Source organism: Palaemon carinicauda, chromosome 37 (assembly GCF_036898095.1).
Source record: "Palaemon carinicauda isolate YSFRI2023 chromosome 37, ASM3689809v2, whole genome shotgun sequence".
In the NCBI taxonomy this organism is placed as follows: domain Eukaryota; kingdom Metazoa; phylum Arthropoda; class Malacostraca; order Decapoda; family Palaemonidae; genus Palaemon; species Palaemon carinicauda.
Window position 1 is genome coordinate 65,214,081 of NC_090761.1, and position 26,017 is coordinate 65,240,097.

At 38.1% G+C, this 26,017-nt stretch overlaps 1 protein-coding gene across 1 annotated transcript; it reads right to left on the minus strand.

Moving 5' to 3' along the window:
- Nucleotides 1-242: 242 nt before the first annotated feature.
- Nucleotides 243-24,647, minus strand: LOC137629739 (PHD finger protein rhinoceros-like). The gene is made up of 4 exons (XM_068361333.1): nucleotides 24,251-24,647; nucleotides 15,809-18,410; nucleotides 8,926-9,060; nucleotides 243-2,062 (listed from the first exon to the last, which is right to left on the minus strand). Exons 1-4 carry the CDS (start codon nucleotides 24,394-24,396, stop codon nucleotides 1,634-1,636), a joined length of 3,312 nt encoding a protein of 1,103 aa, XP_068217434.1. The 5' UTR covers nucleotides 24,397-24,647; the 3' UTR covers nucleotides 243-1,633.
- Between the last annotated feature and the right edge of the window lie 1,370 nt (nucleotides 24,648-26,017).

A 26,017-nucleotide genomic window follows, 5' to 3' on the forward strand; every position in this document is an offset into this window, starting at 1 on the left:
ATTTGGGGTTTTACAAACAGATTATGGGAGTCCTGGATTCAAAACAGCCCATAAGGACTCAAGCCAGGGCAAATAGACTTTGGAATACATGTCACGGCATAAGTTAGCATACAAACCAGAAAAATACTAATACAGCTATTTCAAAATTGTATTTCATGTAATATGCATTCACAGTACAGGCCACAAAACAGGCTTCCAAAATTGATTGCTGGGCAAGAATATAAATCATCATCGTCTCCTCCTATGCCTATTGATGCAAAGTACTTCAGAATATAAATAATCTTATATAAATATATTGCTAAATGGAAAAGCAATATTTTTGGGAGATGTAACAAGAAGCAGGTTTAGATCATTTTGAGGTACTTCTGTTATTGTGAAATCTAGACTAGCTGGATCCACACTACCCTCTATTGTCCTGCTTTTCCAACTAAGGATGTGCCTTAGCTACTAAGAGCAAAAATAATAAAAATATGAACAATGACTACAGGAAACAAGAAAACATGAAACTGAATGCTTGAAGTTAGCAATATTAGTCCGTCTTGTTAAAAGTAACAACGATAATTCATATTCAAAATGAAATATTCAGAACGGATGCCTTTCATACGACTTCACATCCCGGCGACCACAGGTAAGGATTGGATCATATGCAGTAGGTAAAAGCTTGTCATTGCAGGATGCTAACACTTCCGTACAAGAAAAATATCACTTCTGTGAAAGATTAAGAAAGGTAATGTTTGCACTACTTCACAGAATAACTGAACTATGTTATGGATGGCACAACAGTTACAACTGTCTTCAAGGGGAAGTAGTCTAACATAACTATACAGAAGAAATATATGGCAATGATTTATGAAATAACAATTGTAATTCCCTCTCAAGTAACATACCGACTGGACAATAAAAAAAAAGGTTATAAGAATACAAAAAAAAAAGGGGGACTCCATTAACAAGATGACTAAATATTCATCATCAACAATGGAAAATATTGCTTCCTGAAATGTTTATCACTGTATGCATTGTCAGGGGAAACTGTGCAAACTTAATCACTTCTGTAAATTAAAGCTGATAAAATCTGAAAATGAAAATTAAATATATGCATGAAAGCCATTATAGAAAATTTTCTTCCATACTCAAATTTAATATGAAAAAATATTTACACTTTAATACAGGAGGCACAAATCAAGATCTTATGCCCCAATAGAGAGTGTTTGCACTCTCATAAAATATTCATCTACTGTATCCTGTACCAAAGTACAATTTACAGAATATAAAGGTAGCAAAATAAAAGATAAAATATTTCAACAAGAAAAAAAAAAAAAATAATCCCTCCTTCAGAGGAATAGCTTCTGAATATACTTAAATTTTAAAATGTGTAATGGAAAACAATGAGGAAAATGAAAATATATTCGCTACATGGAATTAAACCCAGTTAACTGTAAAGAACAGTACTATTTCTCTTCACAAGCACCAGAACAAATATATACCATTGTAAGGAACAATGCATTAAACATAATACCCTGATAAAATTTTCTCTATATATATTATAAGAAACTCTAATCTTTTAAAGCTAAAGTCCAGCTTCAATAACCAAAATGGAGGCAAAGTCTAGCCTCATTTTTTCAATATTCATGTCTCAGCTAACAACATCTACTTCACGAGGGGAGGCGCTAAGGACAGGTAAATTATCTGGGGTCTTCTGCTGCTGCTGCTGTTGTTGCTGTTGCTGTTGTGGCTGTTGCTGCTGCACTGGGGGCTGTTGATGCTGTAACTGATGAGGCTGCTGTGATACTGGTGCTGAATGTGGTTGTATAGGAGGCGAAATTTGTTGGGGGGGATTGCCTACGTACTGCTGGTTTAACTGCAACGGTTTTAAATATTTCTGGTTCATGACTTGAGTACTTGTTCTAAGCTGGACCTGAGACTGGTGTTGTAATGGAAGATGTCCTTGGTGATGGTCCAAATGAAGGGACATTAAAGGATCAACCGACGTCTGCTCGGCCTCACATGTTGCCTGCTTTATAGCCTCTCGATAAGGTCCCCGTTTTCTTTTGTTATATCGAACCTGCAATATTAAGTTTGTTTTAGAGTAAAATGAAGATTTTAAGGAAACTTCAACTTAAAATATTTAATAAAAACTACAAACAAGTAAGACTACTTTCTCTATTTCTATGGAGAAACAGATGTACTTATAACAGAACTCAAAAGTCCTAGGAAACTTTCAACCTTCGAAATGAAAGTTGCCAAGAGGTAAAGTACAGTACAGTAATAAGATCTACAGTATAGTAATCTTCAGGTAATCAAATTTCTGCAAATGGTGTAATATATTTGAGAAAGGATCATTGAAGAATCTGCATTTATGAATTGGCTATCAAAATTTGAAGGAGAGTTAGTATTCATAAAAAGTAAAAATGATATTTTCATAATAAAATAAATTTTTGAACATACCTGGTAATTTTATACATTTAGCTTTAGTCCCTGACGTCATGGCAGAATTTCAAAACTCGCTGCAATCGCCGATTTGGTAGCCAGGTGTACCACCGGTGCACCCTCTACCCAGGTACCTGGAACCATTCCAAATATTTCTCAGATCTTCCATGCCCTTAGTCTCGAGAGGGAGGAGGGCGGGAATTAAATTATATATAACTACCAGGTAAGTATGTTCAAAAATTTATTTTATTATGAAAATATAATTTTCAAACATCTGACTTACCTGGTAGTTATATATATAATTGATTGACACCTTTGGTGGAGAGTCAGAGACAGCCAACGTCGTTGAAATTTACCTAAGAGTTAAAAAACAAACTTGAGGGTTTGTACCTGTTAAGAAAGCTGACTTCAATGATTTCCCGCCTTATTATGTCTGCTTTCCTCAAGAGATCCAGTGATACACCCAGGGGGCTGAAGACCTCTAGGAGCTGTCAAACCGGTGTATAACCTCTATGTGACAGGACCTCCTCCAATACCCTTGTTCAGGGCACTCTCAAGGAACAAAGTGACCACCTGACTGCAAATCAATGTTTGTGGAAGACTGCGTCCAGTCTCCAAACAACCATAAAAAATTAACAGTTCCAAGAGAAGAAAAAGGGCACAGTATTAGGTTATGGGATTGTAATGGTAGATCCTTCTCCCACTCCTGCACTGGCTGCTACGAATGGTCCCAGAGTGTAGCAGTCCTCGTAAAGAGTCTGTACTTGCTTCAAATAGTGTGATGCAAACATTGATTTGCTCCTCCAGAATGTTGTGTCCATGAGACTCTGCAAGGACCCATTCTGTTTGAAGGCTACAGAGGTTGCTACTGTTCTAATTTCATGTGCTATGACCTTCGGAAGCTTGAGATCCGCCTTACTACAAAGTGAATGAGCTTCCCTTATTAAGTGTCTGATGAAGAAGGATAGAGCCTTCTTTGACATTAGTACAGAAGGCTTTTTGACTGAGCACCAAAGTGCTTCTGACTTACCACGTAAATCCTTCATTCTCTCCAGGTAAAACTTCAGGGCTCTTACCGTACACAGGACCTTCTCTAGTTCCTCTCCAAGCAAATCCGCAAGGTTCGGAATCTCAAAAGCCTTGGGCTAAGGTTGTGAAGGGCGTTCATTCTTTGCTAGAAACCCCAGCTGTAAGGAGCAGAAAGCCTTGTTATGTCTAAAGCCTACAGCTTTGCTGAAGGCATGAATTTCACTTCAGGACTACATCTAGATTCCAAGCCGGTGGGTCCTGATGTCCTACCTTAGTGGTATCGAAGGATCTGAAAGGGTCCTGGAGATCTTTATTATCAGACAAGTCCAAATTTCTATGTCTTAAGACAGCTGCTAACATACTTATGTACCCCTTAATGATTGAGGTCGAAAACTTACGCCTCCTTTAAAGGTACAAACGGAAATCAGCTATCTGAGTCACAGAGGTACTGGAAGAGGAAAAAGAGTTGTCTCTGCACCATTCTTTAAAAATCTCCCACTTGGAATGGTAAACCTTGATGGTGAAAGCTCTCCTTGCTCTCACAATCGCACTAGCTGCTTCCTTCGAAAAACCTCTAGCTCTCGTGAGTTTTTCGATAGTCTGAAGGCAGTTAGATGTAGATCTTGGAGGTCAAGGTGATACCTTTCCAAGTGTGGTTGTTTGAGTAGCCCTACTCTCATAGGGAGACTTCTCGGTGTGTCCACCATCCATTCCAGTACCTCTGTGAACCACTCTCTTGTCGGCCAAAAGGGGACCACTAGCGTCATTCTGTTACTCTCGTGCAACACGAATTTCTGAATCACCTTGTGTACTATTTTGAATGGCAGAAAAGCGTACACATCTAGGTGAGGTCAGTTCATGAGGAATGCGTCTATGTGAATTGATTCGGGATCTCTTCGTTTTTGCTGTGGCAAACAAGTCTATGCAAGAACGACCCCACGTATGCCGCAGGCTCTGGTAGACCTCCTGATGAAGCGTCCATTCTGTTGACAAGACTTGACCCTTTATGCTCAGATTGTCTGCCATCACATTTCTTTCCCCATGAATGAATCCTGTGACTAGACTCACGTTCCTTTCCATTGACCAGTAAAGGGGCTCTCTCAACGTCTCGTAAAGAGACCTCGAGTGGGTTCCGCCTTGCTTGCCTATGTAGGCCAATGCCGTAGTGTTGTCTGAGGTGACCTGCACCACCCAGTTCAGAACTGAATTTTGGAACCCTTTGAGAGCTAAAAAGACTGCCAACAGCTCTTTCTGATTTATATGGAGGGTCTCCTGTTCTTTTGTCCAGGAACCCGAGATTTCCAACTTTCCCAGTGTTGCTCCCCACCCCGAGTCCGAGGCGTCGGAGCTCAACACTAGGTCTGGGTTCCTCTGCTCTAGAGAAAGACCCTCTTGGAGCTTGACGCGGTCATTCTACCACTGAAGACATTGCTTCATGGGCTCTGAAATGGAAATAAACTTCGTCTCCAGTTCTATCCCCTTGTTCTAATGCTGATTGAGATGGAACTGAAGAAGGCGAAGATTCAGCCTTTCCAAGGATACAAACTGCTCTAGCGAGGAAAGGGTTCCCCCGATAAATCCGTCATCTGCAGATCCTCCAGGCAGCGAATGTAGGAATGAGCTCTGAGGAGCCAGTCGTCCGGATACAGAGAGGGTCTGATACCTCTCGAATGCAGCATTCCCGCTACATTGGACATCAACTTTGTGAAGATTTGAGGCGCGGTGCTAAGTCCGAATCAAAGATCCCGAAACTGGAATACCTCCTCTTTGTACACGATTCTCAGGTATTTCTTGAAGTTCGAATGGATGGGGATGTGAAAATGCGCATCCTGAAGGCCTAACGAGACCATCCAGTCGTCCTTTCTGACTGTCGCTAGGACTGATTTTGTTGATTCCATTGTGAATTTCGTCTTCCGTACGAAGACGTTGAGCGCACTCACATCCAGTACTGGTCTCCATTCCCCCAGAGTTCTTGGGAACCAGGAACAAGCGATTGTAAAAGCCTGGTGACGCTAGATCTCGCACCTTCTCTATTGCCTCCTTTTCTAATAAAAGCGACATTTGTTGTTGAATCACCTGTACTTTTGATACCTCTCTGTATCTGGCCGAGAGATCTATCGGAGTAACTACTAAAGGAGGTTTTCCTAGGAAAGGAATTATGTATCCCTCCTTGAGCAACTGAAAGGACCAAAGGTCTGCTCCTCTCTTCTCCCATACTTGCCAGAAGTTGGATAGTCTGGCTCCTACCGCTGTCTGAAGACGAATGCTGTCAGATCCTGTTTCGTCTTTGTCTTGAGCCTCTCCTCTTCGATCTCCTTCCTTCAGGTCTGGTACTACTTCTGCCGAAGGTTTTCCCCCGAAATGGCTGAGAAAACTGATGAGTTGGTGTTTCCTCCTTAGATTTACGAATCGAGAAGGACGTTGGCAGAACCTTTCTCGAAGAAAGAGGTGCATAAAGCAGCTCAGACTTTTGCATGGGCGTAACCCCATTTGCCAGAAAAGCGCACATTTGGGCCCTTTTTCTTAAGGGCACCTGCTGAGAAAAGTGCCGCTAACCCATTGGCCCCATATCTCAACACCTTGCCCATACATGATATAATATGGACGAGACCTTCTGTGTCAACATCCTACAAAGAATCCATCCTTTTCCCCAAGACTCCCAGAATCCAATCGAGGAAATTTAAAACCTCGAAGGCTCTGAAAATGCCTTTGAGCAGGTGGTCCAACTCAGAAGTTGACCAAAAGACTTAAGTCCTTTTCATGGCCGTCTGATGAGGGGCGTCCACCAGACTCGGGAAGTCCACTTGGGCAGAGGCAGGGACTCCCAGGCCGAGAGCTTCTCCAATTTCGTACCTAATACTCGACCTGAATACTAATGTGGCCGGAGGAAAAAACGAGAAAATTGTCTTTCCCCTGGTCTTTCTTAGATTGCATCCAGTCTCCCATAACCTTTAAGGCTCTCTTGGATGAACGAGACAAAAACATCTTCGTAAAAAGACTCCTTCAAAGATGTCCCGAGCGTAAATTCTGAAGGCGGGGAACGAGGAGAACGAGGAGCAGCAGGAACAAAGTTCTCAGGGAAGACCCCAGAAAAAACTCATGAGCCTTTTCAGGTATGTCGAAGAATGGTGGTTTTTCGGGTCTTCTTCTGAAACATCCTCTAAAAGATAACCAGGGAAAAGATGACAGTCGTCGTTCCCTTCTTCTAATTGTCCTCGTACTTAAGTCGAGACGTCCTGTTTCCTCGACATCGACTCCTTCTTTTCATGACCTCCAAAATCTTGATGCCTGGCATCATGGTGTCCAAAAACTTGATGCTCGGAGCCATTAAGTCCGCGTTTTTGATGCTCGGCTTTATGACTTACCTTTACTTTTACTTTTAGGGGTTTATTTCTCGCCCTCCATCAGAAACTAAGAGTCCGTTCAGGCGGGCCTTGATGTGTGAAAATAATTTCTTTCCAGTTTATATCTTGCTCTGTATCTTTACAGTTATTCACTAGCATTTGTATTCAGGCTTAATAGTTTTCAGATCACTATTATTACACATTCCAAGGAGATAAGTCTTAAGGTTTTTCGTGAAAGCTGCCACATTTTTGCTATTCTTGACATCAAGTGGAAGGTCGTTGAAGAGTCCTGACCCTCTTGACGCTTGGCTTTCTGACGCTTGGCGTCATGGCGTTTAGAATCTTGACACTCGGCGTCATGACAAGCAACTCTCTTCTTGTCTGCAGGCTGCTCTTTTGTCTCCTACCGAAGTAGATGGCCGCTTGGCCGGAGAACTTCCCTCTTGAGCAGGAAGGGAAATACGTAAGACGCCAGCCCCGTCTGTGAGCTGCGTCATCTGACAGCAAAGATAACACTTTTACCTCACCTTTCCCATGGCGAGGGCGAGCGTCCTGGGAAGCGGGAAGCGTCAACAGGTACGCTCGAGGGGACAACTGCTCGGGAGCTAACGCCTCTCGCCTCCCTTCGCCTGTCGACATTCCTTCTCCCAGGGGTTGGGGAGCTTGGAAGAGGTCCAGGGCTAGGAGAACGACAGGTCCGAGCAGCCGCACCCTCCACTGCACTGATTTTAGCACTTTTTAACTCTTTCACATCAGACCATAATTTAGTCCTGCCCGCTGCGAGAGAGTCTACTCTTTCGCCAAAGACTTGAATGCGAATCCAATAGGCTAACGATCAATATTAGTATTCCCATTATCGAAATATTAAGTAACGATACAAAGTATTTTGTGGGTCTGTATCAATCATCATGAGTACTACGTAGCGTAAATTTGACTGTACGCTAGTTTTATTTAATCTCTGATAATAAATCGATGATTATCTAAAGAAAGTATACTAATAGTACAAATATTTTCTTAAAAATAAAATATTTCCTTTTACATTATAAAAATTAAATACTTTTGCTTTGTAAGTTAGTATTTTCTTTTCATTCCTTGCAAGAAAAAGAAATGAATTTACATATTTTGCAAGTCATTCTTCGTAGAGTTTACGTCGCATGACTTGTGACGTCATAGTACTGGCGGAAGCGCGCTGACAAACCGAATGATTTCCTTCCACCATCATGTCTTTAAGAGTTGGTTCGTTAGTTTTTACAGTAGGGGGATCTGGGACTACCACTACAGGGGAAGGATCAACAGGCTCGTTACAAGGGGTGGGGGGAGAACTATCCCTAGAAGGGCGAGACATACTTTTACTTCGCCTGATCCTACCCCTTTCAAGCTTACGAACATAGCGATCATATTCCAACCACTCACTCTGTCAAAATTCAAAAAAACAAAACCAAAACGCACGAAAGACAAAGTGTACTTCACCAAATTAACTGCAAAAAACACAGGCCAAAGCGAGCAAATTCCAACGATGTCACAGGTAAGGTGGCAGGGAAGATCTGAGGAATAGTTGGAATAATTCCAGGCACCTGGGTAGAAGGCGCACCGGTGGTACACCTGGCTACCCAATCGGCAATTGCCGCGAGTTTTGAAATTCTCCCGTGACGTCAGGGACTAAAGCTACATATATAACTACCAGGTAAGGCAGATGTTTAAAATTGTTGATTTGTCTAGGCCCTTCTCCCTCCCACCGCGAGGACAGACCCTATACGAGATGAACATCCAACCTCACCCACCTTCATGTTCTATGCAAAGTTTAATTCAAATTCAAATGCATATTTATTTATAGAATGGAAATAGGAGCATAAAATTTAGATAAATGAAATTGCTTAGAACTAAATTATAATCTGGTAATAAGTACTGTACAGTAGTTGCTTTCTGAACCCCCAGCCATTGACAAGATGCTAAGAGTCTAAGGGATGCAACTTTCATTTCAAACATCTGAAATTGAATGAATACAAATAATGGCCTTAACTAATAGCTGAATTCCAAGCATAATAATGTAAATGTCTATCAACTTCAGAAAACAGTGCATAAATAACATAGGTTACATGAATGTAAAGTGTATCACACATCTTACCTTAAACATCTGGAGAAAAGGCTGCAACGTATCGGCAGGCATCAGCGACTGAGTGGAAGAACCATACCAACTGACATGTGCCTGCTGCCACTTAGTCTCTCCATTCACTTCTCGCAAGATTCGTATTGCAATGACCTAAACAACAAAAACAGAAGTAAATTTGCTGCTACACCAGAACCTGTTTACAAGGTACAGTAATAGTAAGAATCACTTACAATTCCACTGAACAGCATAGTTTTACCATACCAAGGGTTATCTTTGTTTCTTTAAAATAAATGATGGTGTTTATTTTTGTAAACAACTGTAAATGAATTGAGAGCATGTTCAGATATATTCATCTGTAGTCTAAGTATGACTGTGACACAACCATTTGATGTGCTCCTTACAATTGCGCGCTACATTTTGGATAAGACAGCTTAACATTAGAAAAATAAATATAACTGTATGTTGTATTTATATATGTTAGAAAAAGAAACACAACTGTATATTCTATTCATATAATGCCCCATTTGCTCAAAACAAAATCTTTGCGTCCCTCAGATTGTAATTGGAAGCGCAGGGATCTAATCACTGATTTTTTTTTTTTTTTTAATTCAAGATGGTTTACTAGATATTCCATAACAATAAGTGAAATATTTGCAGTAGTCAACTCAATAAGTTTATAAGCGGCTTTAATAGTTTATATATGAAAGATTTATTTCACTGTTGTTACTGTTCTTAAAACATTTTATTTTGGTTGTTAATTACTTAGTAGTTTGTTTCCTTGTTTCTTATCCCCACTGGGCTATTTTCCCTGTTGGAGCCCATTGGCTTGTAAGAAACCTGCTTTTCTAACTGGGGGTTCTGACTTAGAGGGGAATAATAATAATAATATATATAAATTATACATGGGATACAGTGAAGGGTATATCATCAGATCTAAAGGGATAAAAAGATATATTTTAGAGGGTTCTCATAGATTTTTTTTTTCTTGGTGGAGACAGAGTAATCTAGGTTGATTATTTCATTCCTCTGTACGTCAGGGTTGGAAGAATCACAGATTCTTTATACTGAAGATTAATCAACTTTTCATTCCATTAAGGCTACTCCTGCATCCATGGTTGGTTTAATAATGCAGGATTTTGATCTTAAACCCGGCTGTTTTTCTGCGCAATGTTGCTAGAGCCTTTAAGTGATTGGATTTATGGATTTGGGCCATAAGGTCTGACACTGGGAAGTGGGAGGCTATTTGGTAGCCATGTGAAACTGGTAGAAAACCCTAAAGTTTTATTATATAAAAAAAGTTTAAACAGCAGGATTGAAAAAACGGGAATAGTGGTATAGAAGGCTAAAAAGCAAATGAAACAAGGGCTGCAAAAAACCCTTTGGAGGTTCAAATCTTGTATGGTTTACCTTACTAATAACGAGCTTAATGACAACTTTTTTATTGCTTGCTGTTAATATTTTTAACAAATATAATGATGGTTTAGATTGAATTTAACAGCCAAACTATTTTAACTTATTGTAGCATCTTCAAAAAGAAAATATATAAAACTAAAAATTTTAAATTATACTTTCATGTTACCAATGGACAGAAATTTCTATCATTTTTGCAAATTAACATCTTTAAAATACTTATAGTAATTGAGATGTATAATTTCTTTCAGTACTACCAAGAAAAAAGTATAATAAATTTAATTTCCATTGACATACAATTGCCATACAGAAATAAAGTACAGGCAAAAATTTCAATATATTCTATTGAACTAATTTTGTGAGAATTCTCTTTGAAACCTCAACTTTTGATGAAGGGGTTAAACCATCCCCTAACAGCCTCCATACATCATCATGTTTCTACCAAATGTCAAAGTATATATAGAAGATTATTGTTTAAACTTTTTTGTTTTGTTTACTATTGACATTATTGGGATATCAAGGAATGAAACTTATGTGATGATGTCATCAGAATTTCAAAGAATCTCAGAGGTGTCATCCCTGTACATATAGAATATTGAGGCAAAGAGTCTTCACTTATCATCTATGTTTACGTATTAGGTTAATCCTCTATAGTTTAGACATGTAAAGGGTATCATTGCATGGGAGGATGAGAGATGCAGTCATTTAGGAATAAAAAATACTTCTAATTGATGTTGTGGTTACAATGAGTGGATGTCGTTAGCAATTCTCTTTTGTCCCATTGGCATGTCGTACTCATTTCGAATTAAAGATACAATCTCCTAGCTATTATTGTATCTGCTTTTGTCGTCATTTGACTGAGGATGTTTATTTTAGTACATACAAAATTCATTTGGTATTTTTCTCAACAGCAGTACTGAAGAAACCCTTAAAAAATGGTTGTTGTGCAAGTTGGTCATTTTTAATGCTTGAAAAACATGTGAGAGGGCCCAGTGGATTTGAGGTGGTGAAAGGGGCACTTGGTTGAACCACTAAGGATAATAAATTTGGGCTACATAGTTTGATGCTGGAGCCTGTGAGGCCACTCAAGGTGCAGCTGGGGGGAAATCCTGCTGTTGCACTATAAAGTAGAAGTTAGAAGCGAATGATTATATTTGCAGATGGTACAATTCTATAGTATAGTGAACGATGAAGAGAAATTCCAGAAAGTCTTGATTAAATAAAAGTTTTTGAGAAATATACAGCAAGTGCACCTAAGGGGTGCAGAAATGTTGCAGAGACAATTAAGTAACACCTACTGGAACCTCACATGACACTACCATAATGGCAATGTTAGGTATTTTAGCTTCAACTTATGTGCTCATATCAATGTGATTATGGAAATTCATAAAGAAATCAAAGAATGTCAGCAGGCTGTTTTCTCAAGGGTCAAAGATGAAATGAAATTAAAACTTCTCTAATAATGCATCTTTATTTTGTCAACGGAGGCCTCATAACTGATTTTCACAAGTCTGTCATCAACATGGGGGGTATTGCACTCAACAGAAAATTTATTCTTCAGAGAAGCCCATGAAGTTGGTATTGAGCCTGAAAGCCTATTGCAATGCTATATATCTGTATCTTGCTCAGAAAACATCTGAACAGGACTCTCAATATCTCTCCGAAGATGCCTTATCAGTGATGTTATTGACTGTTCTACCCTGTCTCGTTGGTGGAGGCAATTCTACATCAAAGTACTATGCACTATGAGATCATCACTGTGGATGTTTTCATGAATTCAAGACTTTCCTGAAGATGCAATGCTAAAGTCAAATATGATAGAAGGAATCCCTAAGTGAGCCAATGTCTCTACCAAGTACACATGGATCTGGCTAATTATAGGGCAGAGTGGAAATGCAATACAATAAATGGAGATGAAAGATGCCATGATGTAAGCCACCTCTTTTGCCAGGTGATAGGATCTGCGTAATTGTAGGATGGAGGATTTTCATGATATATGATATAGATAACAAAGATCATAGTCACCTATCTTGAAAAGTTTGGTCAATCTAGACAAGCTTTAGCAACCATGGATACTTCATGAACAGCACACACGACCAAATTCCTGTATGCAGAGAACACAAGTAAAACAAACAAAGCTAATATGAATTTCCAAACTTCAACCAACAACAAATGTCAAATTTTGGAAATCCTGCACATCAACAAGGAACATTCTATCAGAATCTTCGTCATTTCCGATTCATCCAGTTATAGTATTATATAGTATATAAATTTTTAAAAGCAATAATTTGTTAAATAAAATTCAAATATTACTGTATTATAAAAAACTTTCAAACCAGCCCTAAGAGTTTTGTTATTTTACAGTGTTCTGGTTAAAATAACATAAGCTTCTATGAGTTTGTCAACTTGCTTGCAGATATCCTCAACTAAGATCCTCATTACCTTATTACCTGGCCAAGTATTCCTCCTAATGCTGAGCTCTTGTCTGCTCTACAGATGACGCTGCACTCTGGGTAGCTACAGTACGTTGATTGGCCATCTTGGATGATGTATTCTTCTAAGTGGGAAGTTGCAGCATTCAGTCAAGGGTACTGCCTTTGGAACAAAGCCGAACAGAGGTGCAACACAGGTGCATAATTGGCATATACCAATGTTTGCTCCTGAAGGGACAGCTCTTGGCACGCACCACTTCCCTCTCTCTCCCAAAAGAGAAATTGTACTTGAAGAGGAAACAGGGCAGAGTCATACATTCCTACCTACAGTGCATATGCTCATTCTCATAACAGGTAGCAGGTGTATGATCACCAGTAGCTCATACAGAAATGCATACACAAGGCAACGCTTCCGGCATGTACCAAGTTACCTCGCGAATAAGGGAAAAACGTACTGGGATCCCTTCCCTGAGTGGATCGTTCTCGGTACATTACAGTACTGTACTACACTGTCCCAGTTAATACTGTACAGTGGTCTTCTAATTGCCTATGTAGAAAACTTCAAGAACACACTGAAGAAGGAAAAGTAAGATGGCTGGCACCACATTCCTGATGAAGGAGCAAGCACTCATTCTCTTGCATGACCGAGTACGTATTGTTCATCCTGGTCCTTAACGTTCCTCTTGGTAAAGTACTTAAAACGTAAGCAGGATGAAATCGATTGGAGATTCAGCTGCAGCTGATTGATCTTTCTATGATGACGTTGTTTTCTCCTGGGAAGAAGTAGTAGGCTTAGGCGTAACTTCCTAAAGATTGATGACCTAATGCATGGAGTTACTGTATGTGGATACCTGGAGCGTGTAGGTTCCAGGTAGGCATGCTAGTCAAGTCAGCTGAAGGCTAAGTATGAATAAATGGTCTGCCTACACCTTAACGCTCCTTATTGATGTCATCATGCTTACATACATTGATCATGAATACCGAGGATTCATTTACAAACTCTCTATTTCAGGTGCATGTGTTGATTCCAGTGTGTAGGCCTACATGTAATGCATATGAGCATGGTTCCTCATAATGAGCACATACACTGAGAGGATAGGCAACCAGGAAGATTTTAGCCAAAATGCATGGAGATCTTGCGCAAAAGGTCACTCAGCAGGGAAAAAAAAGTCTGCTGGACATTATTTAGCCCATGGTCATCGATTGTGGAGACTGAGCATGTGAATCTCCTGTGCGTGTGGAAGGTTGTATGTTCCAAGCCAGTATGCACAGTTAACTTACGTGTGCATGGAAGATAGTACTGTATGTCCTATTCCTGCATGCGTGAAGACCTTACATGTATGTATAGAACCCTTTCACATGGTTGTTCTAGCAGGATGGGAAGATAAAGGAATAGTCGAAGGTGATTGTCCAGGAAGGGGGAAGAAGGGGCGCTGTCGATTTTCGTGACTGGAAGCACGTGAGCTCAGTTCATACGAGAGACAAGAGCACTGGTAGGATTCATGCATACACAACTATCAATCATTCTTCCTGGTCTTCAAAACCGAGTACTGTAGCAGCAAAACTCTCTCACGAAGATGAGCTGGAGAGTAGAAAGAACTTGAGGTTCATCTTTTGTTGGGTTATACTGTATAGGCCAATGCAACATTCTCATGGGAGGGAAAGATCTATGAAGAAATAGCATAACCAGTTGACACGTCCTTTGCGACTTGCACAACCAGATGACATGTCCTTAGCGGTTTCCCAGGATTGGGAAGACATAGGAAAGAAAGGGAGTGCCCTTCCCCTTAAAACTCAGAGGCAGGAATACTTTCTTCCTCCAATATAACACAACGATCAGGATTACGAGGCCACACACGAGCAAATGAACAGCAAATAGGATGCCACCTAACAGGAACAAGAATATGGATATTGCATCGGCAGACAACTGTAAAACGGCTACTGTTATCGTGAAACAACTCCATAGACAAGCAAAAGATTAAAACAGCCAGTTGAGGGGGCTGGAATTACGTCTGTTCTATCCGGTTGCTGAAAGCAAAGTGGCTAATTAACCAATAAGGTGAAGCTTCGCCGCTACCTGCCAGTAACTACCGACACCTTGTTATAATTTTAACAGGCGAGTTCTGGCTACACTGAAAAACAGACTATTAAAGAAAGAGGACTTGTATACATGTAAGAACAAATCTGCATTTACCATGACATTAAAGTACTGTACTTCAATACTTTCTACTTCACATATGCCACAAAACCAAGTCTTTTACCTTAATAAATTCCAAACTTTTGTTTCTATAAAAACTTTTCTCCATCTTTTGAAGTGCCACCTACTTTTCTACTCATCCTATTACCCTCCATTACATATACTACAAAGGCCTATGTAACAAATCAACCACTTCTTCCTTCTACCATTTCATTTATGTTATTTTCCCTATCACCTTTCAAATTCCTCCTAAAAATAATTTCAAATACAAAACAGTCCCAGCAACTTCTCTTCATTACCATTCATTAACACCATATCACTTCAAAGTTCATTCACAACCCTGTTTCTTATTCACCAATGTTACAACTACACACCCTGTCCTTTCCCTAATTTCTCACATCACTTCATCAAATCGTAGAGCAGCCATATCTAAAACAATTTTATATCCCTAATTTTCATCGCCTTCAAAAGAAGTTTACTTTACTTACTGTAAGGGCTGTTTTTCTGGTCCCATAAAGCAGGGGAACCCTACTCTCTACAGGACCTTCACATTTATTTTAAGGTATACATTCCGAGGCATTCAGCATTTCACACTGCATATCGCTCGTTTACTGTCAGGTTCACATTATCGAAGCACTTAGAGAACAAGAAAGTCTTCAGTTTTCCATTGAAAGCCTTAATATTTTCAGTCTTTCGGATGTCTAGTGGGATCTACTTTCAACATCCATACTTTGAAACCTTTCCCTTACCTAATTATTCTCTAATTCCCCAGTATCTCCCTTGACAATCCCATCTTCATAATATCTATCCTCTGTTAATTGACCATAACAAACTATACTATAAACAAAAAAATACATACCTTCGCTGGCCACCAAGGAAATCCATGAATCTTGCCCCATACAACATCTCCAATCTTCATTATTCTTCCGTCGGAAACGTTACAATGATTCACTTCTTGCCAACTCAGTTTCATTAGAAGGGAAGCGCTGGTGTGGCTCATCTCCTCAATACTTGGAGCACGACTGGGAAAATCTGGAATAGCCCCATTACATGGGTCATCACTACCAGGAGAGTCACTTCCAGGGAGAGACGGTTCAGGCGTTTCCATCCTATATGTATTAGCAGAAAAATTGTCATTGCTGTAATTTTCAGGACCTTCCACAACGGACAAATATTTTTTATCCTCTTCCAGTTCCTGAAATGAACTTGTGTCTGGCAACACATTTTTGGAGCATTCATGTACATCAAGTTTATCCTTAGTTCTTTCAAGTACAGTATTTTCGGCTGTACATTTCAATACCGGTGACTTCTCTTTTTCATCCAGGGCACTGTTACTTGTTGGAGTGACAGTTCTTTCCCCATCTGAATGGCTGGAGTCACAAGCGACGTAACTAGCATTACTTACTCTCTTAATGGATATGGAAAGTTTATGACGAGACTGCTGTAAAGTTGTACTTGGCTGAGCAACTACTTTTGAATTTGGCAACTGTCTAGCCAGATTAGGGTTTGTTAGGTCAACAGCTCCTTCTCTGGCTTCGGAAGCATTCCACGCATCATCTGGAGTTATGTTTTCAACAGGGATGTCAGCATCTGTAGAATCTGGAGGACAAGATAAATCTTTACTATCACTCTTTATGTCAACTTGGATTTTGGTTTCATCTTGGAATTTATGTCGACGTTCATCTTTGTGCTTCTTTTTGTGCTTCACCTTATGCTTGTGCTTTTTAGTTGGTAAATCGCGTGTCGACAGGTCTACAGCTGCTGCTCTTGCGGGAGACATCCCCCCAAATCTTGCTGGAGAAGTTCCACCAAACCTGGCAGGAGAAAATCCCCCTAATCTTGCTGGAGAGACACCCCCTAGCCTTAAAGGAGACATGCCTCCAAACCTAGGAGACATTCCCCCCATTACGGATGCAGGAGAGGCATTTCCCATCATGGCCTTTCTCTGAGCTTCCTTTTTGGCTTTCTTAAGGGCTTTCCTTGCTGCTTTGGCACTCATGTCTTTTGATTTCTTTGAAATTTCCTCTTCTGTCTCTACCTCTGGTGTACTCAAACTAACGACAGTACTCTTCGAAGGTATTTTTAAAACAGTACCCTTCCCTTCTGGACCGAAAGAAATTTTTAGTACGGGTGTTGATTTCGGCTTTTCCCCTTCTAAACATTCCTTCTCCTCAGAAACTGATTTAACTGCATCGTCCTCTTTCTCCTCTTCAGAATCCTCTCGTCTGTGTTTTTTAGCGGTTTCATCAAATACACTTTCGTCCCACAAATCTTCCATTGACCCAAGGGAACGTTTCTTCCTTAGACTCATTTTCTCTGATGGAATTTCTTCTGAATGACTTTTCACTATTTTGCTATGTTTTATTTCTGCTGCTTCTTTATCTTCCTGAACTTCTTTCTTTTGCACTACAGGTAATATTGTTAATTTGGGAATAGGAGACAAGCGATCACTTAAGGACTCGCTGTAGCCTTGTCCTGCTGCTGTGATGGTTAGTTTATGTATGTTACCAGACCTTAACCTTAATTCCTTGGCATCAGTGCGTGAATCACCACTTTCTTTCCTAATTTTAGTATTTTCCTTATCTTTTTTATCGCTAACATATTCTGAAACTATTCCCGTAGTGGACAATATCATTTTTGGTATGCTTAAACTTTTTGCATCGTTGACCTTATCACTGTCTTTGGATGCTTCATGTCTTGGAGGTGATATGGCAAGGGTAGATATGGTCATTTTGGGAATTCGACCTTTTTTCTTACCTTCCTGAGATTCGGATGCTGTACAAATATTCGTGGAGAGTTTCAATTTTGGAACCTTACCCTCACTTGAATTATTATTCTCTAAAACGGAATATGCTGGATTTGGAATCAAACCAAGATTCAATTCGTTATCACATGAGTCGGAATCGCTGCGCGTACCTCGAGTGGATGGACTCCTCCTGTTTGTGGCTGCCTCAATTTCACTAGGTTTTAATTTAACTAACTTTGGGACTAGCATAACACTCTTCTGAGGTGATCTTTCAGACCTTCTACTGTGAGATGAATTCGACTCTTGCTGATCCTGATTATTCTTATCTCGTGCGCTCCTGGTGTTCCCTCGGGAATTTTCGGCAGTGCTCTTAGCAGCAGTCGGGGGCTCGGTTGCCCTCTGCCCCTTTGCTCCACTAACATTTTCAGATTTCTCATTACAAATAGACTGGCATTTTGAACACAGCACTTGTCTAGGTCTTAGTCGCACAGTCATTCGTGAATTTTTGAAACGTTGTGTGAGGGAAATGGATTTCCTTAGCTGTATACCCTTTTTATCTTTCGAATTGGGTTCTTGCAGTGTCCCATCCTGCTGGAAATAGGTGTGTCTTTGCTTAACTGAGTAAAGTTTATCTTCATTGTCACCAGCGCTCAAGTCAGGAGGTGGTTTTGGAGGAAATTCGCCTCCCGGAGGGTATATACCACAAGGGAGTTGCCTGAAAATCAACAAGTTTACATTAAACTCAGATCTGTTCAAGTGTTGTATAGAATAAAGTATGTCTAATATAACTAAGGCTTATTGTATAAAGAATTATCTTTATATGATCTGTTAAGGAGCATTGTATAATTATCTGTAGTGCAGATAGTTTAGATGTAATGAACCAATGAATTGTTAGGGAATACTGTTTTTGATTCACAATAGGTAAAGCACAACTACAAAATTACTGCAAAGAAAAGAAATTGCAATAAACTTTGACAGGTTTTGCCTTGTATATTCAGAAGACCTCTTCAATAGGACTGATACAGTGACAGAAATTCACTTTATACAGTACAGTTTATGCTAGAGTAAGAGTTTGAACAAACTTAGAGAAATTGCGAAAAGGAAAGGAAAAATCTGAAAACACATCACTGTATAGTACTGTATAATAAAAGGGCTTGGATCTCATTAACCCTTTTACCCCCAGGCTCTTTGGAAATTTCCAACCCTTAACCCCCAAGGGGTTATTTTTTCCCCAGCACATTTTGCAGTATATTTTTTTTAAAATTGCTCTTACAGCCTTAATTTTTGTCATAGAGAGGTCAGGTTGGTCTCATTCTCTTGGAAAATGCCTGAATTTTCTCAAAAAATTATCAAAAATATGAAAAAAAAAAATTTATAGCATTTTTTTGCAAGGACGTACTGGTACGTCCATGGGGGTAAAGGGATGAGTTTTGTGAAACGTACCAGTACGTCCTTTGGGGGGTAAAAGGGGTTAGGGACTGAAGGCAAGCTTCCAATTACAGATTTAAAATTTTCAGGTGTCCAATCTCCAGACAATTTACATTCAAAGATTTATAAATTTTATTATTTCTTTATAAATAAATGCTTTCAGTTTATGCCTTCCACATGATATTCTTGTTTTTACAAAATTTTCCTATATAAAGATGCATTTGATAATGCTCTTTACAGCATATTATTAGAATAAGCCAACATTTTTGTACCTGATCGATTGACAGCATGATTATTTTACCTAAAATTAGAATAAATTCCTCTATTATCAAGCACATGTTGCTCTATTCTTGTTTTTAGAACTTTAGAACTTTTCAGTTTGACTAATATAAATATTGTCACAAGACTGTTATTGAATTTGATAAATGCCTCCATCAGTATTACCAATCAAGTTCTTTAGCGGCACCTTTTTAATTATATTTGTTCTTGAAAGCTACATTAACCCAAAAGTATTCTCAGAACATGGAGAATATCTTTGATAAGAAAATTTTCATTATTAGATCTCATAGTATTTTAAAGCTAACTCAATTTTCATAGAGCTTTGGCTTCAAGAGTAAGTTTGATATATGGAAAGAGTTTTCCTGGATTCTAACTAGCCAGCTAAAGTGTTTACACCACCACCAGGTGTTAATCATTGGCAGTTTGCCTCTAAACCAAACAGATTGTAGGGAGTTGGGAGGATGTATACATTAAGCCCCAAAAATATAAACAAGTTTTCCGAGGGTAGGTTTGCAAGTTCAGTATAGTTACCCTAGGCATCCAGTCTCTGACTTTCCATCTCTCTCCCCTCCATTGCTTTCAGTTAGCTGATCTTGCTACTGCTAACTAGTTAGCCCATGTATATATCACAAATTCCTATAGCTATTAATACATAAACTAGAGGGGCACTCAGTAGAGAGCATGCCTTCGCCATGCCAAGCGGTCAAATTTTGCTAGTAACTCCACGGTATAATTGTACTTCAATGTATTTTCTTCAAAATCTAATAGATTTGTCCTTGGGTAATACTCCAAATATCTACAAAGTTTCGTCAAAATTGGTTCTGTAGTTTTTACATAATGTTGTTCACAAACAAAAAGATAAAGTAACAGGATATTTGCCATTAACTTAACATTGCGATTATTTTCAAAAGTGCTGCTGCTTAGTTGTGCTTTAATGTACTTTATCCAAAATCTTACAGATTAATCCTTGGGTCATACCCAACAAGACTACTAGTTTGTTGGTCAAAATCAGAACAGTAGTTTTTGTGTAAAGTTGCTCACAAACAAAATAAATAAATAAACGACTACAAGAGTGAATACATACCCTTATACAGTAACATGATAATTGACTTATTTAATTAATTGATTTCCCTTACACTAACAACCAGCAACTAATTTCTTTTCTACTGCTTTCAGTCAATTAAACTTTTATTTTCTATGGAAAGTTGGTTTCACTACCGCTAGCCAGATAGCTTACGTCTATGGGTACATATATCATCATCATCATAATCTCCTCCTAAGCCTATTGACGCAAAGGGCCTCAGTTAGATTTTGCCAGTTGTTTCTATCTTGAGCTTTTAAATCAATACTTCTCCATTCATCATCTTCCACATGTCATATCCTGTCTGTCTCCCAATGGGTGTCTTGGGGGGCAGGACTGGGCGGCTGGCTTCGGCTGGCCGGCGGACCGAGCTCGAAACTTGCTGACCGGGTACTCTTCCGTGGAGCATAATAAATACTTTAAAATTATCCTTATGCTGAATAATGTTTAACATTTCATTATCCTAAAAATTTTGATGCTCCTTATATATTCCACTAAATGCTGACCTGACTATATTTTACGCACACTGAGGATCTTACTGAATGGCTTTACTGAGCTCCATCAATGTGATAAAGCATTTTAAACGCTCAAAGAACACTTCAGTAAAATCACAATAACATGCCTTCAGAATAACAATAATATAAAGGACGACGACATCGTATTGCTATGTCTTTAAGGTATTCCAAATAATGACTATCAAATCTCTAGTTGTAACAACTCAAGAAAAATAAATAATTAGGAATAAATTACTATATTGTAAACCCAAGAGATTGATTTAGTACAAAACTTGCAGCCGATTGTTTTTTGGAGTTGATCACCGCCTGACGACAATCGGCAAATTTTAAATGGTTATCAATAAATGGTAAAGATTCACATGTGGTGGGGAAAAGATGTAAACACCTGAAAGGCTAATTAAAATTCAGGATTCTCTCATTTTCACTTTCTCATGCCGTCACGCTCGCACTTCAAGCACATGAAATTTGAATATTGGAGGAAAATTTGTTGAAATCAATAATATGTCAGTAAGACATTATTTTTTAGTTTTTTATCATAATTCTTTTTGTTTTTCATTTTTTTTTATTTTTAGCCCCTAGAAGACCTCAGCCATAACAAAATCACCGTCAGACTCATGACTCGCAATGACGTCATGTGTCAACTTACATTGATATTTCCCAACACAACTAACAAGGAATAAAGATTGAAATAAAATTAAAAATGAAAATTAAATAAATTTTCTAAATCGCTACATCAATGGATGATACATTCGGATCATCAAAGGGTAATGTATTATCTAGTACTGTACAACATCACGATATCTTAATTTCTTTATTTAAAATAAAGTACTAGGTTGGTATGCTGTGAGCGATCAGACCAAAATCTCCCACCATCACCAATCTACACTGGATAGCATGGTGATGAAAACTGGCCAAACCCCAGACATGAATAAGGACATGTCTGTAGACTTTGTCCTGCAGTGGACTAAAAACGGATGTATTTGTTGTTATAATAAAATATACGGATGCATTTGTTGTTGTTATAATAAAATATACGGATGCAGTTGTTGTTGTTATAATGAAATATACATCATTAATAAATTCAAGACTAAATACCCAAAATGCTCATGAAAAAATAGTTAGAAAATTAAAATATTTTCATATTGCAGTGGTAAGACAGAATAAAAAATGTACATAGGCAGAAATATCGGTTGGTTTTCTATAAATATGTACATTCAATTCAAGCCCATATAATATTACACCTGTGTATTAAGCATACACCCTATGCCTTGTCAAATGGGCAGTCTATTTCAGGGATGTAAGAATATAGATAATCACTGATAACAATAACAAAAGAGATTGCATAAAAGGAGATAAAAATTAGATATAAAAATACTGAATAAATTTCACGATAAGCTGTAGGATGAAGAGCGAAACATGAATGAACGAAGTTATTTGCTAAATGCTATGCTTTAGCTGTGTGGGCTAAGGGATACTGTACACTAAACATAAAAGATCCCAGTTTTGGCTTCTGTCTACAATATGCTGTATAAAGCATTTTTGGGGCAGTAGGGGGATGCACATGTCAAGAAATCCTATACAGTATATATAAAGCAAATGGGCACTTCCTCTTGTTTTTTAAAATTTTTATACCTTAAGTATGAATGATCTAATTTAATGGCGTTACTGTTTTTGAAATATTTTTTTATTTTTTATTTTTCTTTTGCAGTTTATTTCCTTGTTTGCTTTCCTCACTGGGCTATTTTTCCCTATTGGAGCCCTTAGGCTTATGGTATCTTGCTTTTCCAACTATGGTAATAGCCAAGCTTGTAATAATAATAATAATAATAATAATAATAATAAAATAATAATAACAAGTATAAATGCACAATCAGAGAGCGAGTATAATTCCTACCACTAGAACAAATGACGCTACGTAAAGCTAGATTAGAGAGGGATGTTGGCGTATCCTAGGTTAGGTTAGGTAATCTATGGTTAGAATATATCCCAGTTTTACTTTAATATATAGCTTAGTGTTCCTCTGTTAGGCAAGCTATGGTTAAAATGTATATGTTTTACTTTAAAGCAAAAGTGTTCCTCTTAGTGATGTTTGGTTTTGTAGGGTAGTGGGCAATCCTAGCTCTGGTCGGGTATAATACCACATAATACTAAGTTAGAGAAAATAAGGTTAGAATATTTTGTTATAACTGGCTTTGAAAATTTTTTTTTTTAATTAAAGTTTGATTGATAAACCATATATTTTTCCACTGCTCATAATCTTAATGCATTTTAAACAATTCCCTTTGGTACAGTACATGTTTCCACTAAGGTACCCACAAAAATTTCTACAGGGGGTTAAGAAAATGCAAAAAAAAACTGGTCTGATATGCAGAGCACATGCTATATACCACCCAAAAATTACCAATTTCATATATTTGTTAAGAAATTTAAGCCTCATATTATTATCTATAAATAATTAACTAATAACCTATCAAAGTGAGTTACAAACACAGGCAGTCCTTGCAATAGCTCTTCCAAGGTTAAGCTCTTGTTCTAGCCTTTTGTTTTCCAGTTCAAATTATAATATAGTGACTAGGCCTTGTTAAAATATAATATATTAAATAAGCACTGAATACAGCATCACAGTTAGCCCTCAGGTTAGACAAATCATGCACTAGGTCTACTAGGTTAGGCATAGCCAAGACTGTCTAATGCTACATTATTTTCCTAAATTCCTCCCATATAGTTTTTTTATAAGGAATCTGAAGTGAATTATAATAATTCAAAGGTAAAATGTAATAGCAAACCTAAATATACCACAATACACTAAAATAATCAGCAAAAATACCATTAAATTGCTGTTTTAAAGTAATTTCACTAAAATACTTCATATTTACAAATTTACAACCGAATTTAATTTCAAAATTAATATATACTAAGAAACGTGTCCTGTCATTGATTATAAATAAGATTTCAATTTCATCCAGCCCACCAAATTTGAGAAATTTCCCCAAAAGTGACATCCATGGCCACTCCCTCCTCATCTTAACCTGAATATACAATTTTAACATCCAAGGCAGAAAAACCCAAGTTTTATTTTCCAACCACTGCGCAATTATGCAACAATGAAAATGTCATATAGCAGAAGTCATAAAGAGAAGGGGTTTGAGAGAAAATAGGAGCAACAGCCATGTAACTTTTCCAACACTGAGATGGCAAAATGGCTAGAATCGAAGGCATCCCCCTTACATATTTAAAGGTATTTTTCCTCACCCTTTCGTAGAATCGAGTAAAACACCTTGAAAAACTTGAGTGCCATGATTATAGGTCACTAATATGAGGTCTCGTTGAGCTTCTTCGACCTGGACGACGATTTCTTGGCCTTTACATATATCAATACTGCCATGATTGTCGTCCATTTTCTTCCTTTTCTTCTCTCGCCATGTTTGCGAGGCAGCAGAGGACCTTCACAGAGGCCACATCCACGATGATTTTCCATAATTTTTCGCTCAGATTTCCACCTCTGGGGTATTATAAGTTATTTCCTTGCTATAACCACATACATTTTACTACCATATGAATATCTCCTAACTAACGTATTTATTTTATTAAACGTATTGCATCAATAACATCATTTGAGTAAATGTCCGAAGATTAAAGAAATATCGTTTTGCCTTCTGAACGTCGCCTAAGTTTTAAGTTCAGCCTCGACAGGCAGATGAGAATCACGCATGCGCAGTTACTTAATTCGTAGTTGTCCCTTTGTTCTACATCAAAATGATATATCATTACATTGTCGTCTTTTGGCCTTTAGTAAAATCTTGGCTTATAACCTTGTTCGGTCAACTTATACAGTTAGATATACATTAGGCCATCTGCAGCAGGCCTATGTAGTTAACGATTGTGACGTAAATGTCATTGGTAAAGGAGAAAAGAATTAAAATGTTCCCTTGCTAATATAACACACACACACACACACACAATTGTATAATTAGTGTTTATGTAAAAGTTTAATTTTGGTCTACCCTTATACAATTAGGTATCATGCCAAGTTCATTTGCGTGGCATATAACGTTTCTGTTAGTAAATGTAGTGGACGGATTTTTTTTCCTTACATTTTCATCACCTCACTTTCTTTTTTATGTGCATGCTTACAGTTTGAAGTTTCACGTTGTAATCTTTTGACCTATACAAATAAAATCTAGAGGGCCATTCAGCATAGATCGCCTTAGTCAAGCACTTATTGTGCTCTTAACTCCACTGTGTACTTGTACTTCAATGTATTTTCTTCAAAATCTGACAAGTTTGTCATTGGGTCACACCCCCACATGTCCACCAAATTGCGTTGAAATTGGTGCAGTAATTTTTGCTTAATGTTGTTCACATAAAAAATAATTGCCATTGCTATTATTTTCAAAGTACTGTTGCGTACTTGTACTTTGATGTACTTTATCCAAAATGTTACAGACTCATCATTGGGACATGCCCAACATGACTACCAAGTTTCGTCAAAATCGGTATTGTAGTTTTTGAGTAAAGTTGTTCACAAAATCTTAAGTTAGGCAAAAGAGAGAGAGAGAGAGAGAGAGAGAGAGAGAGAGAGAGAGAGAGAGAGAGAGAGAGAGAGAGATTGTTAATAACGACAAAGGCATTGGAGATTAATGCAAATAGTAGAATACTCTTAACTTTCAATATTTATATAAATGATTGTGCAGGTGCTAATCGGGGAACACATTTCTCCTGAACACCATTTCTATGAAAACTATTCAATGCTTTGGAAAATAAGAGGAATGTGTATATTCTCTTTTTTTTATCATAAGAATAGTTATGCTGTCTTCGAATTTATCTCTGAGTAATAGGCAATTTGACATTACAATCCCGTTTAATTATTCCTTTTTGTTGGCAGGTTCACCGTCATTCAATCTTCAGTCACAGTTAATAACAGGAGACCCATTTCTCTTATTATTATTATTATTATTATTATTATTATTATTATTATTATTATTATTATTATTATTATTATTAAGCTACAACCCTAAT

Bases quoted from the DNA above. Each gene is read 5' to 3' on its own strand.
- LOC137629739 (XM_068361333.1), bottom strand. From the start codon at position 24,396: ATGGACGACAATCATGGCAGTATTGATATATGTAAAGGCCAAGAAATC. The intron at 18,411-24,250 runs GTGAGGAAAAAT...GTTGATTTTCAG, and splicing joins TTACTCGATTCTACGAAAGG to GCAACTCCCTTGTGGTATAT. The intron at 9,061-15,808 runs GTATGTATTTTT...TTTGTTGTTTAG, and splicing joins TTCCTTGGTGGCCAGCGAAG to GTCATTGCAATACGAATCTT.